The sequence below is a fragment of the Cyrtonyx montezumae genome, unplaced genomic scaffold (assembly GCF_038088225.1).
Source record: "Cyrtonyx montezumae isolate F1298 unplaced genomic scaffold, pur_monq_1.0 scaffold_8, whole genome shotgun sequence".
NCBI lineage: Eukaryota > Metazoa > Chordata > Aves > Galliformes > Odontophoridae > Cyrtonyx > Cyrtonyx montezumae.
In genome coordinates this window covers 110,327,043-110,345,677 of record NW_027072089.1, presented here as the reverse complement: position 1 = coordinate 110,345,677, position 18,635 = coordinate 110,327,043, and the positions used below count along the sequence as shown (strand labels likewise).

The window sequence follows — 18,635 nt, the reverse complement described above, 5'->3', positions numbered from 1 at the left end:
AGCAAAGTCGTAGGAACAGAAGTCATCAGCTTTTTGGTGTGTTTCTTGCAGCTTGTTCCCCTGAAATCCACTTCTGATCTAAACCAAGAGGTGAAAGTCCTTTCCAGCATTAGTAATCTAAAAACAAATACTGAGATTAAACTGCATGAATAAGGAGGGTGTCAAAAGCTCAGAAAACTGATCTCCAGGCTAATGAGCAATATAATGCTCTTGCACACTGGCACAAAACTATTTGCAAATTTGGAATATATATATTTGTTTACTTTTTGAAGTAAATGCTTAGATTTTTCTAGCTCATTACCTATGGTCCTCTTGGCTTTGCTTCGTGCTTTTAAGTTGAAACTAGAGGCCAACAGAAATGGGTTTAGAACTCCCTGACCACTGTAGAAACAACTGGGACAGATACTCAGGACTGGAAGTTGTTTGGACAAGCGGTCAGGAAGATATTTTCAAAATAATAAATCAAGTTCTCAACTCTGGACTTCTGCAAGGCCTCTGACATGGTCTTGTATCATATCTATAACTGGAGTGATATTGGTTTGAAGGATGGACTATTTAGTGGGTAAGGAATTGGTTGGAAGGCCACAGCTAGAGGGTTGTGGTCGGCAACTTTATGTTCAGGTGGAGGCTGGTGATGAGTGGTGTCCCCCAAGAGTCCTGGGCCCAGTACTCTAACATCTTTATCAGTGGCGTAGACGATGGGATTCAGTGCACGCTCATCAAGTTTGCAGTTGACACCAACTAAGTGGCGCAGCTGACACAACAGAAGGGAAGGACGCTATCCAAAAGCACTGTGAAAAAGGTGAGCCTATATAAACCGCGTGTATTCAGGCACTCCTTAATATTCAGTTATGTGTTTGCACGCTCCCTCCTGACGATTGCGATGAGCTTCACTCCCCTCCGGACTTCAGATTTCCCTCCCCACACGCACCTCCTTCCTCCGCCTCCCGACCAACCCCCGCTCCCCTGAGGGGAGGCGGGCAGGCGCCGTACCTGGCGCCCTCTGCTCGGGGAGGAGCGCGGCGCTCCGTCCCGGCACCGGCACCGGCACCGCGAGCAGGTGGGCGCCGAGGGAGGCGAGGGCTTCCCGCCGCTCCCAGCACGGCCGGCGGGGAGGCGCCGGCGAAGGGGTCGGTACCGGGGCCGGGCGGCAGCCGGAGCTCACCGGGAGGACCGGGGGCCGTGAAAAGCGACGCGGCTGCCCCGGCTCTGAGGGGCCGGGACGGCTCCACGGGCAAACTTAGAGCCGGCGGGCGGCTGAGGGGCCGGGGAGGGTCGGGGTCGGGGTGCCCCAGCGGGCGGGATGAGGTGAGGGCTGTGGATGGGGAGAGCACGGCTGCGTGTGAGCTGCGGGGCCGTTGCTGTGCTGCGCTGTTTGTTTATCGCCCTCAAACGGGCTGTTCGCGTGCAGGAAGAACTTTTTTTCTCTGGAATAGGAAAGTGGAATCTGTGTAACCGTAAGCAGTGCGGTGTGTTAAGTGCTGGTGTGTACCTATTGCACTGGGAATGTGGGGAAGGATGGAAGGGGAAATGGAGGGATGCAGGAGCCAGCGTGGCCCCAGGTGGGATTTGGGATGGGAAGGATGCACCCAGGCCAATGGGCTGTGTGTTGGGATTGGGACAGAACACTGTGAAGTGAGAGGGCTGAAAGGCAGCAAAGTCTGCTTTGGAAGAATAGGTAAGGATGTGTAGAATAAGGGTTGGTGATTTCAACACAGAACAGACTTGGGACGGTCTGGATTTATGGACTAAAGTTTCTGAGTGCTTCTGCTGATTCAGACAGCAAGACAGTGCTGGAATTGTGCTGTCAGAGATGGTTGTTACTGTGTGTGCTGCATGATGTGCTGAACTGCCCCTGGTGCAGTCAGTGCTTTCAGTTTCCATGGCTCTGTATCCAGCACAAGCTCATGGTCATTTAACACCGTGCAAGCGTTTCTGCCATCATTGTTTAAATCTTCAGTTTGCTTTCCTTTTACTCAAAAACAAGCCACGGGGAAGAAGATGAACCCAGGCTCGCTCAGAGCAGTCTGATCTGGGACACTCGGGTGTGTGCCTGCAGATCCTGCTCCTGTGTGGCCCTGTGACCCAAGCAGTCCTGGCTGGAATGCGCGGGCGGTGCGAACACTGCTGCTGCCCACAGCTGTGGGACTGCCCAGCCTGAGGAGGAAGGATGCAGCCTGCTTTGCTGTCAGTTACCAGCTTCCATGTAGAAGAAGCTCAGTGTAGGATGCTTAAAGGATTGCGTAAGTGTGTGTTGTTTCACTGACAGTGCCTTGGGTGTTTTGCTGTAGATGATGCCAGAATGTGAGTTAGAGTCATGAGATTCATACTTTGGTCATGTGAGGGTAGGTACAGAGCAAAAAACAACATCTATTCCTGAGAATGTTGGACTTGCACTTGGAGTTCTGACTGTGCGCTGGAAAGAGCAACATAAGCTACGTTTATCAAATTATGTAGTATAATACAAAGCAACTGCTTTTTTTCTTTTCTCTCTCCATCTCTACTGGCTCCTCCAAAAGGAAATATTGATAAACTGAAATGTAAAGGTCTTGCAGTATTTCAGACACTGCAATACATCCGGAAGGGCCATGCTATCTAGGTGCTTATGACTACTATAAAATTTGAATTTGCACAAAGTATTTAGGTACCTTTCTTTGAACTTTAAATCAAAATATAGCAGTAACCATCCCATAAAAGTCAGCAGTGCTTGTTGAATATCTCGTAATGACAGATCGTAGCATATTTATGCTAATAGATGCTCCATGTACTTCAAAAGGGTCACTTTTTGGAGGGGGTGATGAGGTCAGTAGTTTGGAAAATTAATTGTCCTCTGGAAAGAAGACCTTGAACTGGAAAGAGTATGGTAGTCATAACAAATAGAAGAGCATTTGCACGTTATAAGAGATAAATGTTGAAATTGTTAAAGCAAACTTACATGTGATTTAATATTTTAAATTAGCATGTGTTAAATGATACTAAAATATCAATCAAAGTTTAATATTTTAAGCTTTTTCCAGCTCCAAAGTGAAGCAGAGCAGTGAAAGGATTGGCATCAAACTTCTTTGTGTGTTCTGTTAGTCTGAACCTACCTATGGGAGATGCACGATTTCCAGTAGAATCTCTGGGAGCTTTGTATCTCTCTGCTCCATGGCTGGGACTAGTTCTGTTTAGTTAACAAAAGGCAGGTGAGATGGGTCGAGATCAGTTCATCTCTCTTCCCCTGGACTTCTGTAATTGATTGATCCTGGATGTGGGTGAGCATCAGGCACACTGTTAAGTAGGTATTTGGCACCATTCATTTGAAGGTCAGATGAAATGATGAGGCAGGTGATTGCTTTGGGAAAATGATGCCAGGCTCTGTTGTGATCTATTACGGATTTCTAGTTTATTCCAAAGCATATGTAAAATTAATAGCTAAATAAATGTATTAATGAAATGTAATATCTAATAAATTCTTCAGTCTAGAGGTCTTCAGTACTTGCTGTTACATCTTAGAGATCTTCCTCAGTTAGCCTGTGCTCTCCTTGCAAGACTGAAGCTTTCTGAAAATGAGCTGATAGGAGCAGAACCTTAATGGGACTTCACAGTTACTTATTAATCTCTGGCGACTGCTTCAGGATTGTCCTGTGCCTTTGTAGCCAGGGTGACCAATGATGTAAACTGTGTTGTGTTTGCAAACAGAGAGATGTCCTCAGGGCTTCCAAATAAGAAAGGGAAATAGAATGTCACGGAATCAGAGAATCACAAAATGACTTGGGTTGGAAGGGACCTTAAAGATCACCCAATTCCAATCCCCAGCCATGGGCAGAGCTGCCTCCCACCAGCTCAGGCTGCCCAGGGTCCCATCCAGCCTGGCCTTGAATGCCTTCAAGCATGGATGACCCACAGCTTCTCTGGACTTGTACTTTTTTACCACCAACTGTTTATGTTTGGACCAACTTGTATATTTTTTAATTTGTCCACCTTAAGTGGACTTCTGAATATCGTTAAGTGACCTCATTCAGTAGTATACACGACAGCTAGAAAGACACCTTTGGGCTGCTATAAAAGTATTTGAAACAACCAAAGAATTTTCACAAGGATGTGAAAAGCATGTTTTCATGCCCTGCTAATTCAGACAACAGCTGAGATGGATTTCCTTTAGATTACCAGAAATAGCTCTCCCTTGAATAAGATCATGGGAAACCTGATTCTTCATTGCACTGACCCCGTGTCACTGCTGACCGGTGTTAAGAGGAGACTTGCAGCCCTCCTCAAGGAGAATGGTGACGTCAGCGGTGTTATCTGCAGTACAGCATCCAGGCCTGGGGCCCCCAGCTCAAGAAGGATGCAGAGCTGTTGGAGGGTCATGAAGATGCTCAGAGGGATGGAGCATCTCTCATACAAGGGAAGGTTGAGGGAGCTGGACTTGTTTAGTTTGGAGCAGGCTCCGGGGAGACCTCATTACAGCTTTCTAGTACTTTAAGGGAAATTATAAGCAGGCTGAGTTTTTACATTGTCTAGTAGTAGGAGGACAAGGGAGAATGTTCTTAAAATAAAAGAGGGGAGATTTAGGTTGAATGTTAGAAGGAAATATTTTACTCAGAGAGTGGTGAGGCACTGGCACAGGCTGAACAGGGAAGTTGTGAATGCCCCATCCCTGGAGGCGTTCAAGGCCAGGTTGGATGGGGCCCTGGGCAGCCTGAGATGGTGAGTGGCAGCCCTGCCCATGGCAGGGGGCTGGAACTGGGTGATCATCAGCATCCCTTCCAACCTAAGCCATTCTGTAATTGTATGATATTGTAGTTCAGCTGCGCAGAGAAGAGTAACAAAATAGCTGTGTTGCAGTTCCAGTATGAGTGATAATACAGAGTGAAAAACGTAGGAAAACTCGATGGAAGGTTTCTACAAGATAAAATTCGTTAACCTCAGAAAAACAAAAAGTTCAGCAGGAAAACATTTGCTCAGTTTTGACACTGCTTATACAGACATTAAGGAAAACTACCCCCTGTGTCTGCCGTGCAGTTTTTATGTAATGGATGCACTGTATTCTTCACTAACATTGTGGCAACTGCAGTGTCTGTCTCCATAAATTAAAGAGTTGGATGGAAACTACAATCTTCAGCTTGATTCATAAGATAAGAGGAAAATGCTTCCTTCCAAATGAAGAACTAAGTGAATGAATGGATTTAGAGATAGTAACCCCTTTGTGTCAGTCCTTTTCACTAACTATAAGCAGCTCTGTTAATGACTGTTGTACCATTTAGCTTTTTTCTAGTTAGTATATCATGTACTCTCTTCATTATAAATAACAACAAAAAAAAGGAAGAATGAGGAGGGCAGAGTATGGCAGCAGCTCAATGGAGGTCTTGGGATCTTCCATTCCTCTTTTGAATATTCGTGTTTGTAAGGTATTCTATTATTGCTTTCCAAGCTGGTATCATTTTGTGCAGTGAAAATTTAATATGCCAGCACTGCTGACAGCATATAAAATACCCCTGGCAGGTTGGGGGCTTTTGTCCAAGTCAGTTATGCCTTTATCATGTGCTAAAGAAGAAAAGAAAAAAGTGCAGCATCTGTACAGAGTCTGTGGATCTGCTGTGTTAGTTGGATAGTAAATGTGGTGCTTTGGGACTTGGTTTAGTGAGCATGGTGGTGGTGGGTCAGCAGTTGGATCTGATGATCTTAGGGGTCTTTTTAAACTTTAATGATTTTATGATTCTTTGAATAGATGGATAAAATCACGAGGAGGAGGGAAGGCAAGCCAGGCTTTCATATGAGGAAAACAGCGCATTTTTGAGCAACTTGTTTTCAGGAGGAGCATTTGCTCCTCTTGGGGATGCATGAATCACTTCAAAAACATCTGCCAAATTCTGTCAAGGATTTGGTCAGAAAGACACTTTGACTGATCAGTTGTGCAAGCACAAACAGCTCAGCGTACTTGGGGATGTTACTTGTGCTACCTCAGCTTGTTATTTGCTTGGGTTTTCAGAATTAAGCCCTAAGGAACTGACATCAGTTCTTCTGACAACAGTGGAAAATTGAGCATAGAAATTAATAAGGGATGGATTAGTTCCTAAATCGGTCTACTGAGAGAGGGGGTGGTGACTGTAGTGTACTGTGGGAGTGACAGGTGTGGGACCTGACAGGACACTTACTGCAGAAGGCAATCTTTTTTAGCCTTGAAATAGCTATCTAGCAAGGTGATTATACAGAAGTGGGTTGTGGAAAAAAAAAGAAAAAAAAAAAAAAACTTGGATCAAATGATCATGAATCTACATTGACTTAACTGGCAGATGAATAGGGATATCTGAGCTTGCTTTTAAGAAAGCTATAGCAGGAGCTGCAGAGTCCCTGTATAGCTGCAGAATGTGTATCCTTCAGTTGTTTTGCTGCTTTCCTCTACCCAGTCTTTTTTACCTGATTTTTTTCTTCCTCTATTCCAATTTTGTACAAGACTATCAGGTACGTCTTCATATTTGGCATTAAGACTTACCTGTCTTAGTCAGGATGCATTTCTTCACTAGAAATCACACTTCCCTTTCACAGACAGGTCAGCCTTCTTCTGCATCTCCTCTGTATTTCTCAGTATTAGCAATCAGTGCTGAACTTTCGATATTGCCAATGAAGAGTTATTTACCTGTGTAATATGTGCCACGTTTCTTTCTCCAAGGCAGACAACTCAACCTTATAAACAAATTGTCTCAGTTTGTCTGGAAGGCATCAGCAGCAGGCAACAGGGGAGGTGAATGGTGAAAGGACCAAAGATAAAGAAGGGTGGAAGTGTGGAGGGGAATGGAGATACCAGTAAACCACTAGGAAAGGAGAGGGATTTTCACAAAAGGAAAACAAGAGAGAAGAGGGCCAAATCCACACAAGTAGAAGTAAATGTCGGAGTCCCAAATCAGTGTAAAACTTGAAACCAAACTTAATTTAAATGAGTCCTCTTCTTGTCCCTGCTTACAGTGATGGTAGAAGATAATGGCTACACTGGAAGTGTTCATGAGAGTTTATTCTGGCATCAGGTTTTTGCTCTATAAATGAATCTGCTTGTTCAGAGAAGGAAAACTGTGAAAAAACACCATGTTCCTTTATTCCTGTGATGGTGCAATTTCAAATAATCTTCTGCTGACAGTTAATCCCCTTGAATTACTTTCCTTCTTCAGCAGGCAACAAAGCAAGTTGGCTATTTTTGGATGTCTAGTGTTCATTGCTTATTCTGTACATATGTATAGATATCCATTGCATTGTCCACTCTGAATGCAATGTTTTTAACAAAGAATTGTAACTCAAGTCCTTTAATGAACTGAAGGGCTGAATCTTCAATTTAATAGAACTGAGATTGCTTCCTTTGAGGACTTTGTTTGACTAGGAATTCAGAACTGGGTTGGCAGATCGAAGCATCTCTTATCTACAGCTCTCTAGGGAATTAACAGTTACAAGTGACTTCACAACTTGTAAAAAATGAAGTCATTGTCCTAAGTGAATGGATGACAGTGGAGATATGCATTTTGTCTGTTGACTTTAAAAATTATTTCTGTACCAGAGAGTAATTACATTTTTATGCACATAATTTTATAAATCATTGGCTATAGCACTTTAGAAGCTGTAAAAACACTTTGCATTTTATTTCAGACCACTGAATTAGTTCAAGTACTTGAAATACACAATTTTTGCAACGTAGTGTAGTTCATCTTCTTTAGTAACACAGGGGTTTATATACCTTTTATTTTATGGAAGCCTTTCCCTGCTTTGAGGAACATCTAAGGTGAATTTATCAATTGTGTCATTGAAATGAAGCAGCAGTTTCAGCAGGATTGGCAAACAAGAGCAGGAAAGGAAGAACATGGAAGTACATTCACAAGTTGCAGTTCAGTTTGTCAGTACATCAGCGCTAGCATTTTTTTCAATTAAAATGGGTTTGGAAGGGGAAGGAGATAACCACAGCTTCACTGAAAATCTGGATCAAAACTTCCCATTCTCTCTCTGAGGTGAAGTTTTCCTGGAAGCTTATTCGCACAGGTGATGAGATAATCACATTTTACATTATTAAAGGTAATTATCCTTACAGCACAGAGTGACCAGAGCCCAGTTCCAAGCCAAGATACTGATGCTGTCTTGTAGGGAGGAATGACTCACGTTGCACTGCTGCTTTTGTTTTTCTTGCACTGCAAGCACTGGACTGTTTCTTAAACTAATAGAGATCAATCTGATACGACATACCTACAGGTCTCTGTAAGCTTATATTTTCAAAGTGAAAAAATGAGAATGTTTAAGAATGTTTAAGGTCTTTAATGAATTGTCCAGGAGGTGTTATGAATGAAACGTTCCGTTGTAATTAGTTGACATCTGGCCGAACATGAGCCAGCAGTGTGCCCAGATGGCCAATCCTGGATTGAATCAGAAATAGTGTAGTCAGTGAGACTATGGAGGTGATTGTCCCACTGTACTCAGCACTGGTGAGGCTCAAGTACTGTGTTCAGTTATGGGCTGCTAGCTACAAAGATATTGGGGCCCTTCAGATTTTCTGGAGAAGGGCAATGAAGCTGTGAAGGGTCTGGAGTAAAAGTCTTACGAGAAGCCACCGAGGGAGCTGGGTTTGTTCAGTCTGGAGAAGAGGAGGCTCAAGGGAGATCCCATCACTCTCTACATCTTCCTGAAAGGAGGTTGTGGCAAGGTGGGAGTTGGCCTCTTCTCCCAGGTAACTAGTGATAGAATAAGAAGTAATGGCTTTATGTTCTGCCAGGGGACGTTCAGGTTGGATATTAGAAAAAAAATATTTTCAGAAAGAGTGGTGATGCATTGGCACAGGGTGCCCAGGGAACTGGTGGATTCACCATCCCTGGAGGTGTTCAAGAACCGTGTAGATGTGGCACTGAGGGACATGGTTAGTGGGCATGGTGGGAATTAGTCAGTAGTTGGACTAAATGGTCTTAATGGTCTTTTCCAACTTTAATGATTAGATGATTGTAGGATCATATGGTTGAACATGAAAATTAGATTGATTTGAGACGTGGATTTCCTAAGTCCTGTAGTCCTCTAGCATCCACGTTTGCGAATTCTTTTCACTTGATTTGCACTTGAAAGCAGACATTTATCAAGATGTGTATAATAGATCTTTTAAACAAGTGAGATTATGAATGCTGCCCTTTATTCTAATGCTAGCTAGTTAATTAGAAGGCAAAACTTTTTTCTGATAGGAGAATCGATTAAACAACTGTAGGAATTTCTTTCATGGAAATCATTTGTTATACAAGAGCACCTTTCAAATCTCTTGATAGCATATAAGTGATTGTAGATTAATATGTTATTAATATGTGAAAGCATACAGCTTGCTTCCCTGCAGAGACCACAGAACTTCTAGGTGTAACTTGGAACATGAGGTTGTCCATACTAAAAAGTCTCTAGTGCTGTTCATACTGAAACACTCAGAGTATAAAAGTAACCAGTCACCTCTATAATGTGGCACTGACCTTGAACTTCAATTGAGCTGCACTTTCTTTATTTAGCTTAGGCCAATGATTAACTTCGCTAATGACTGTATGTCAAATTCACTACTGTTTATAAATCTGGCAGTGAAATATGGCCTGTCTTTGTGTGGATGATACAGTGCATTTAAAGGAAACTTTTGTATAAATTGCTTCCTTTGTAAAGTTAAGTCTTAGTGCCAGTCCTAATTGCTTCTCACCAACCTTGGTCTCTTTGAGCTCTTTAACCTGGGCTTAGTAATACTGTGAGCATAATTCATTTTTTTGTTCTTATATATAGTTCTGTTCCCTTGCTCCTGATTTAAAGAGGATGGCAAATTCTTGTATTCTGGAGCATTGCAGCAATCATTCTTCTATGGTAGATCCCCACAGAGCACAGGAAACTACACCCTAAAATAATCATGTACGGGGAATATGAAGTCATATGCACAGCTTTGCCTCTGAAGGAAGATTTGTCAAGACACAGCACTTTAATTTGTAGTCTCAGCACCATGGGGACCCCAGCAGAGATATCTGCCCACAGCACACATGGAAGCAAGGCGTCTTCAAATTCCTCTAATCTGCACTAGGTCGACCCTGGCTGGTTTGTCGCAATGTTATCAGCCTCCTGGCAGAACAAGAGTTGCACTGTGTTTTAGGCTTTTTTTAGGAAGAAAAAAAAAGTGGATGCAGCCCTTATTTGGATTGTGCCTGGTCATATTCCATCCTGAGGAGGATTTATGGTCGTTGCTTGGCTTAAATGCAAAATACTGTTGTGTACTCTGAGACAATTCCACAAACCCTATGTGAGCAAATGCTTCCTAAGGGTGTTTCATCAGGTATTGAGTGGAGGAAGATGCCCCATGGTTTGTGCATTGCAATGGAAATGGAAAAGCCAGATTCTCCTTTCAGTTGCATTGATGTAAATGGAGATTAGGAGTGGAACTTTCTCATAAATTGCATACAATCCAAGGTGTGGTCCATTAGGAAATGGTAAAAGACTCAAGTTTTTTTATTCAGCTATGGGAATTTACCTCTGAATGTCTTAAAATAACTATAGTAATGCGTATGCATATAAACATAGGAGGGCTTGCATTTCTGGGAAGCTGCAGAAGAAAACTGTGAGTTTCATGCTTTTGTGCAGCTCTTAAATCTCTCAAATACTGCAGAATCCAATGAGTATTTTGTGGACAGGTTTATTTCTGCAGAGGATGGAGGCTATGAGGATACTCGGAGGCTCTGCTTTGATTCTTTTTTAGTTTTGTTTTGAACACAAAGTCATTCACACTGAAAACAGTAGGAAGAAGCGTAGCACTTGGTGTGACTTGGTTTGACTTCAGTTGTAATTAAAATCTAACGTGGTTCATCCCACACAGGAGCTTTTTCCAAGTCATTTCCAGTTCCACAATAGTGATAGCTGAAGAATTGTCTGTAGCACACATACACTCTTCTCTGTTCCCTCCCTGTTCTGCCTCTACATGTGTTACACTGGAATTAAACCATTTGTGGATTACTTGTTCCAGGGATTTCAGCTGTTCCTCAGTGATGTTTGAGAGGAACAAGTGTGGGCACAATTCATCTCACAGACCATGGAAGCTGAACAGATGCTTATTAACTGCTGTTTCGCTTGTGTAATTTTAAATATTCTTGATTTCTGTTGAAGTAGAAGGACTTAAAAGGCAGAATTCAGAACAGTATAGTTGAGAAATCATATATGATTATGTAGTAGATGGCTAAAATTTAGAGGCAGGGTTTGTGGTCCACGTTTATGCTTCAGTTTTTAATCCACAAAATAAGATCCATATTTTAGATCAACTTTCCTACACATCAGTGAAGTCTCCAACCTAGCTTTCATTATTGTGCAGAAGTCTGTAAATTTCCCTGCATCTGAACTACCTAACTCAGAATGCACAGTTGCAATGATTGTAAATCCTGTAGTGGTAAATCTGTTGTTTTGCAATTATTTTCCTAAACTGATTAGAAGAGTTGAATTTTCATCCAACTGTGTTGTTATGTTGTAATGACTGCACCACCTAAAGGCTATAACCATTAAAAAAAAAAAAAAAAAAAGCTGCTAATTTAGAAATAATTTAATGTTGCATACCACATATATTGAAATAATTGTGATTTTCCCCTTATCTTTTCTCCTTTTCAGCATTGCTCTGAAGTGGAGTTATGGCTCTTCCACATCTCACCCTTCTATGACAAGTGATGTATTTTGGTACAGTCCTTGCAGACTGACCTGTGGTGTTCTGTGGGGCTTTAGTGTGATAGCACAGGTGGCAGCAGCTCTCCAAACACCACATTGTTGCCCTTCATGGTGCCGGGGTCTCAGGAGGACTTTGACTTAAGGTGAGCTTCGTCTACTCTGACTTGTCTTCCATTTCAAAGAGAAAATCTGACTGATGACTTTGGGACTTCAGAAATTTGGTGCTTGAGTTGTACTTTCAGGATTTGCTGTCTTTCTTAAACCCAGCAGTTATTCAACCATGTACTGTGAGTAGAAGCAGAGAACAGTCTGTGACACCTGAAATTACCAGCTTTAGCATTTGCATTACCAGGACAAAAAAAAAAAAAATAGTGCAAGAATATTTATAGACCAGAGAACAGTAATAATGCTGAGTGACTGATGGGATGACTCGTAAGGAGCAAAACAGCTGAAAAGTATAACAAGCATCTGCAAATGTGCTTCTGAATTAAAATTCTAATGTTACACAGAACTCATACTGAGAGGTAGAAGAAACTTCTGCTCAGTACAGTGTAGAGCTACCTACAGTGGAGTGCAAACAGGATCAAATGAAGAGAAGCAGAAATTAGGCTGAGTGTCAGGCAATCTCAACTGAGTTATTTGACTGTGAAAGAACTTCCCAAGGGAAATAATACAAGTTACATTATTTGGGACATCTAAAATTAGACCTCAGAAAGCACCGTAAAATTGTACAACCTTGCTTTGGCAGGGAGGTGGACTAGAAAAGATAGATCTGGAGGTTTTCCTTTTTTGCAATAAACTTTAAGATTGTTGAGTCTGATTCTGTTTGATTACATGGAAATGAAGGGAGGATTTACATTACTTTTGGCCTGAACGACTGAGGTTAATCACTCATGATTTCTCACCTCTACTTATTGCCAACTTTTTAAACTCAAATGACTTTATCTTTTTATTTATGTCCTTCAGGAATAGATCAGACCCCACCCTTCCAAGTATGAAAAATATGTCTACATTTAAAATAAGCTTTCCTGACTCTTGCAGTTTGGGTAGCAATGTGGCAATAAGGAGGAAGATGGTTCATCCAGCATGTTTACCTTAATCTGTTTACTTATGATATTTTTAATTTTTTTTTCATAGAGAGAGGGAGGTTTTACAAATGTAAGCTAATTCTGAATCGTAGAATCATTTAGGTTGGAAAAGAGCTCTAAGATCACACGCCACCAATACTGTCTACTAAACTAGGTCCCTTAGTAATGCATCTACCCTTTTGTTAAACACCTCCAGGGACACTGATTTCACTGCTTCTCTGGACAGCCTGTTCCAAACATTCATCACTCTTTCTGAGAAGAAGTTCTTCCTAATATCCAATCTGAACCTCCCCTGGTGCAACTTGAGGCCATTCCCTCTTGTCTTATCACTGTTATCTGGAAGAAGAGGCTGACTCCCACCTTGCTACGCTCTTCTTACTACCCACATCTCACTACAACTTCCTTTCAGGCAGTTGTAGAGGGTGGTGAGGTCTCCCCTGAGCCTCTTCTTCCAACTGAACAATCCCATTTCCCTTAACCACTCCCCCTAAGTCTTGTATTGCAGAACCTTCACCAGCTTTGTTGCTCTTCTCTGGTACTTTCCAGGGCCTCAATGTCTGTCACCAGGATGTTTGCTTTGTTGACCTTCCCCCTGATGCTTAACCATAGAGACTCCCATCAGGAACAGATGAATGGAGCTGAGAGGAGAGAGAGTGCATGTGCCACAGGGACACTTCATGACATTTTCCACTTGTCTGCTCCTTAACAGACTCCAGAGCAGCTCCTGATAATCAAAACCCAGAATTTATTTAGTTCATATTTTAACTAGCATCTTGCCAAGGGAAAGAGGCAAATGAAATACAGCCTTTAACCAAGGAATAGGGTCGTCTAGATATGTGTCATGAGACATGTAGAGTGTTGCAGTCTCCTATATAATTTTCTTTAAAAATAAACTGCATGTGAGTGAGATGAGGGCAGGAATTCAGAAGAGTTTATACTATAAAACAGTATTATCTCTTAAAATGTTAGAATATTATCTCTTAAAATCCTGCAGTTGTGGGTAAACTTGAAGATCTTGTGTTCTTTGTAAATTTCTTTGGAGATTCCTGCCTTTGTTTGAGTGCAGCTTCTATAAATGGTCAATATCTGCTTGCTTGATTAGCAGCATCTGTCTTCCAAATCCCGCTTGAACAAACAGAATTCTTGCATGTGAAATGTTTCTTCACTGTGTAGGTATTAGATGTGTTCACCTTGACAGCATAATAGCACAGTGCAAAAATGTGGGAATTTTTGTGCAAGATAACATGTTGAGGTTAGGAGATTATGACTGAACTTGTGATATGAGATAAAAGAAGGCATATATATGGAGCTTTCTGAAAGAAGAGATGGGTCATTTGCAGGGGTTTGGAACAGCATGGAGGGAAAGCTGTAAGGCATCTTGCCCTGAAACACATTCTTCTCCTGCGTCCCTGGACGAGAGGATTCAGGCTAGGTGAACGAGATACATGGTGAGAAGAATGGTAACAGTACCCGAATTTTGGGTTGTGATTGGCCATATGGAGCTGGTTCCGGATCAAGTGTTGGAGCTGGTGAGACAGCCAGCCAGCAAAGTCATCTGATTGCATTTCAGAGGGCGACTTCTAAATACCAAGATCTGATTCCCGTTTCCTCTCTCCCAGAGCTGCTCGCCCCCAGCGTACGTCGCCTCCTGCTGCCTTGCACATGGCCTGCTGCGGGAGCGTGGGCTGTGGGATTTTTCTCATTTGACTAAGAGCATATTTCCCAATCTAAATCCTTAATAAGGACAAAAGGCCTGTATTGCAGGGTAGGCATATACTAACCCGAAACATATTATTAAGAGGGAAGACTCATTCTCCTTATGTCTATGTTTTTGAATGACTTAATTGAGGAAAAGAGTTATCTTCTGATAATAGCATTTTGCACAGGCCAACTATGAGGATGGAACAGTGGAGGTGCTGGTGACGCTGTCTTTCTTGGAAAGCTTCACTAAGCTATTATTAAAATGATTATAACCAACACTCTTACAGATCCAGAGTGCTTTGATATGTTAGTCCTTTGCATAGCATTCTCTCAAGCAAATGCTGCAGAGGCTCTGCATGTTTAATTTGTGATTGATCTCCCATAAGGGATTTTGCAAGATGCAGCAGAAGGAAAACAGTCACATGTCGTCTGGATATTGTTCATGTACGCTTCCTAGGAAAGTGGACAAGGCTGCATGTACCTTTTGATTTTGTTGCCTAATCTTGAGTTCCCTCAAGTCAGGAAGTACAGCTGGGAGGAATTCAGAGGAGAGCAACAGGAATGATCGGGGGCTGGGAAAACATCACCCACAAGTAAAGTTTTTTAAAAACAGAGCATTTGGCATAAAGAAGAGATGAGTCGAATGGGGGATACAAGCTTTTAAATATATAGGAGGTGAGCTGCAGGGAACACAGACAACCAGTTCTAAGTATGTATTCTTTTATCTGTCCAAAGGAAATAAGAGATTCAAGAAAAAAAGAAAAAGAAAAAAACCAGCTGAGTCTGGAAGCTCTCTCTGGTGTTAGAAGGATGTTGCAGAATATGTGGTGGTGAATGGAGTTAAACACTCATGACCAGTCACCAGCTGGAGTGTTCCCCAGGGTTCAGTACTGGGGACAGACCTGTTTAATATCTTTATAGATTATTTGGAAGAGGGAACTGAGTACATCCTCTGTAAATTTGCAGATAACTCCATGCTGGGAGTGTCAGTCTGCCTGAGGGAAGGAAGGCTCTGTAGAGTGATCTAGATATGCTGGATCAATGGGCCGTATGAGGTTCAACAAGGCCTAGTGCTGGGTCCTGCACTTTGATTGCAACAACCCTGGAAAGTCACACAGCAAAGGAGGATCTGGGAATGCTTGCTGACAATTGGCTGAGCATGTGCCTGCAGTGTGCTGAGGTGGCATCCTGACTTGTATCAGGAATAATGTCATCAGCAGGGCCAGGGAAGTGAATTTCCCACCATACTCAGCACTGGTGAGGTCACACCTCAAGTACTGTGTTCAGTTTTGGGCCTCTCACTACAAGAAGGACATTGAGGCCCTACAGATTGTTGAGAGTAGAGCAATGAAGCTGTGAAGGGTCTGGTGTACAAGTCTTATTTGGAGCTGCTGAGGTAACTGGGATTGTTCAGTCTGAAGAAGAGGAGGCTCAGGGGAGACCTCATTACTCTCTACAGCTGCCTGAAAGGAGGTTGTGGCAAGGTGGGAGATGGCCTCTTCTCCCAGTTAAGTAGTAATAGAACAAGAAGTAATGGCTTTATGTTGTGCCAGGGGAAATTCAGATTGGATATTAGGGAACATTTTTCCTCAGAAAGAGTGGTGATGCATTGGCACAGGCTGCCCAGGGAGGTGGTGAGGTCACCATGCCTGGAGGTGCTCAAGAGACGTGTGGATATGGCACTGAGGGACGTGGACAGTGGGCATGGTGGGATGGGTTGGCAGTTGGGGTAGATGGTGCTAGTGGTCTTTTTTTAACCTTGATGGCTATGGTTCTATAATATACTGTGCACTTCTTCATGAAGAAAGAAATGTGTATTTGTGTGCATGCTGGGGGAAAAGGGGAAGAAGAGAGGATGAAGATTCTTTGACCTGACTTTTATTGCAATGCATGTGGCAGTCTCTCATTAATTTTTGAAGTACCATTTAAAATTATGACTAAGAGTGCTTACTTTCTTCTAGTAACTGTGAATTCTAGTGTTGTAAGGACAGAAGTCTTGGGTGATATCTTTGCTATATTATAGTTTAAAGCTATTCAGGAATATTTTAGTACAGAATCACAAAATTGTAGGTGTTGGAAGGGACCTCTAAAACCAAAGCAGGCTCCCTAGACCAGGTTGCACAGGTAGGCATGCAGGTGGATCTTGAACATCACCAGAGAAGGAGACTCCACAACCTCTTTGGGTATGTTCAGTTTAAATATTCTATGATGATCTTAACTCTTACAAAAATATGTTAAAACAGTGAAATTGCATCTTTCCTCAAAAGATCCAATTCAGTTAAATTTGCTTAGAATACAGTCCAGTTATGAAATGTAGTCAGCCAAAATCTGTCCTTAACTGAAGCTCTTCAAATTGGTAAATATATATCCACCATTATTGTTTTAGGTACATTTGTGCAGGCTTTGAGTGTTGATACTGCCTCCTGTTCTTAAATCAGTATCTTCAGCCTTCTACTGGAAAATATTTGTCCTTTTGTTCAGTGTATTAATAAGGAATTATGTCACGTTAACATTTTAAAATGACAGAAAACAACACACGTTTGACTTTAGTGCTTAAAATGTCTGATCCTTATATGCTGCCATTTAGTAATAGCGCTGTTTAATGACACTCTAATCTGTAGAACTGTTTCTTTATTTGTTATTCAATCATCTATCTCTCTCTCTCTTTTTAAGCATTGTTATTGTAAGAGTCACTGGACTTGCTCCAAAGCTCCTTACTCTATCTTTTGAGCATTGAACCTCTGATTTAAAGACATCAGAGTTTTTGTCCCAGTAGGAGTGTCTACACTTGGTTGACTGCGATTAGTTCTCTGCAGAATTGCATTTTGGAGCTGTGGGCTGGATTAAGGGAGGGCATAATAATTAAAGCTGGACAGCTTGGCATCTATGCATTTGGTATTCGTGGCACTTGTCCAAATATGTGAGCTTGGTCTTTATATGCTTGTTGTCATCAGATAAGTGTAATGAGGCTGTTCTTACTGTAGTTTTGGAAGCGGTGCAGAGCAGAAGTCTTCAGTCTGCTGAGAGCTAGAAATTTGGCTGATCTTCAGCTTACAGTGCATAAACACGTTCCTCTTCTTTTTTTTTTTCTTTCCAGTTTTCTTTCTCCTCCCTTCCTTCCCGTCAAGGACACAGACTTGGGCTATATTTTTCATAACTCTGTGCAACTAGAAAGCTAACGGATGCCTGTGCCACCACCACCACCACCTCCACCACCTCCACCTCCTCCACCACCTTCTGGAGGGCCCCCTCCACCACCACCTCCGGTAAGGCTGACTTTTTATCTCTGTTAGCAAAATCTTAGGTGTGGCAACCAGCTGAGAGAATCCACAGCCAGAATTTGGTGTGGATGTTGATAGCAAGGATCTGGGGCAAGTGCTTGTTTTGCTTGCTTTTGTTTTTCTGTTCATTGCAGTGGTGGTCTCCGGAGTGAGGTGAGTAAGATGGTCCATTTTGGTGAGGAAAGTAAATATTAGAACTTCTGTAGTACGTGTGGGTAATGTATGAATAAGAAAATATACATGTGCTGGTTGTACATGCTCAAAAGGAATGTATGATCACAAAAAGCTAAAAAGATTGGAGAACCCTCCATTAAGGTACATGTGGAGGGAATTTGTCATCTGTGAATTCTTCTCCAGTCACAGAGAACTGATTTTTGTATTGGTAACTTGCAGGTGGTAAGACTTTGATTTCTTCATCTGCTTTCATATAGCTTCTGTTAAGACTCACAGTGCTCAGCTGCTGCTGTTTCTCTTTCTAGCACATGCCATCTTCCTGGGGATACAGCACAATATGCTTTTTATACACGTGTGGGAACAATTACTGCTTGTAACAGATCATTACTTTGTGTGCCGTGAAGTAGAACGTGTGCCCTGCCAGCACATTTGCAATAAGGGGAGGATGCTGTGCATGGAGTTTCATGGTATTACATCTGCAGAGCTTCACAATTAATAAACAAGGTTAAGCCATTCCCTGTATACTGTAATCTTTTGTTCATAAGCTGTTTCTGCACTGAAATTCCTAGAACTTTATTTCTGTCTTGTGTTCTCCAGTATCTCTGCTATTTTGTTCCCACGAAAGTCTGCTGAGTTTTTATTTATGTTTTTAATATCGTTTTTATGTTATCTTCATCCAGGTGGAGATTTCCTTGCACGTTTCTCTTTACTACTTTGCAGGCTGAGCCGTTCTGTA

General features: G+C 42.1%; 1 protein-coding gene across 4 annotated transcripts in view; it reads left to right on the top strand.

Moving 5' to 3' along the window:
- Positions 1-1,038: 1,038 nt before the first annotated feature.
- The window catches only part of WIPF3 (WAS/WASL interacting protein family member 3), a 33,717-nt gene continuing 16,120 nt past the window's right edge, over positions 1,039-18,635 (top strand). Inside the window, exons 1-3 of one of the 4 annotated variants that reach the window (XM_065751821.1) lie at positions 1,039-1,060; positions 11,602-11,798; positions 17,542-17,710. In XM_065751821.1, coding sequence (XP_065607893.1) covers positions 17,627-17,710 — 84 coding nt within the window. In that variant the 5' untranslated portion in view covers positions 1,039-1,060; positions 11,602-11,798; positions 17,542-17,626. Of the gene's footprint in view, positions 1,061-1,433; positions 1,679-2,100; positions 2,244-9,737; positions 9,826-11,601; positions 11,799-17,541; positions 17,711-18,635 lie in introns of those variants that run through there. The other 3 variants (XM_065751823.1, XM_065751824.1, XM_065751822.1) reach the window with 3 other exon arrangements.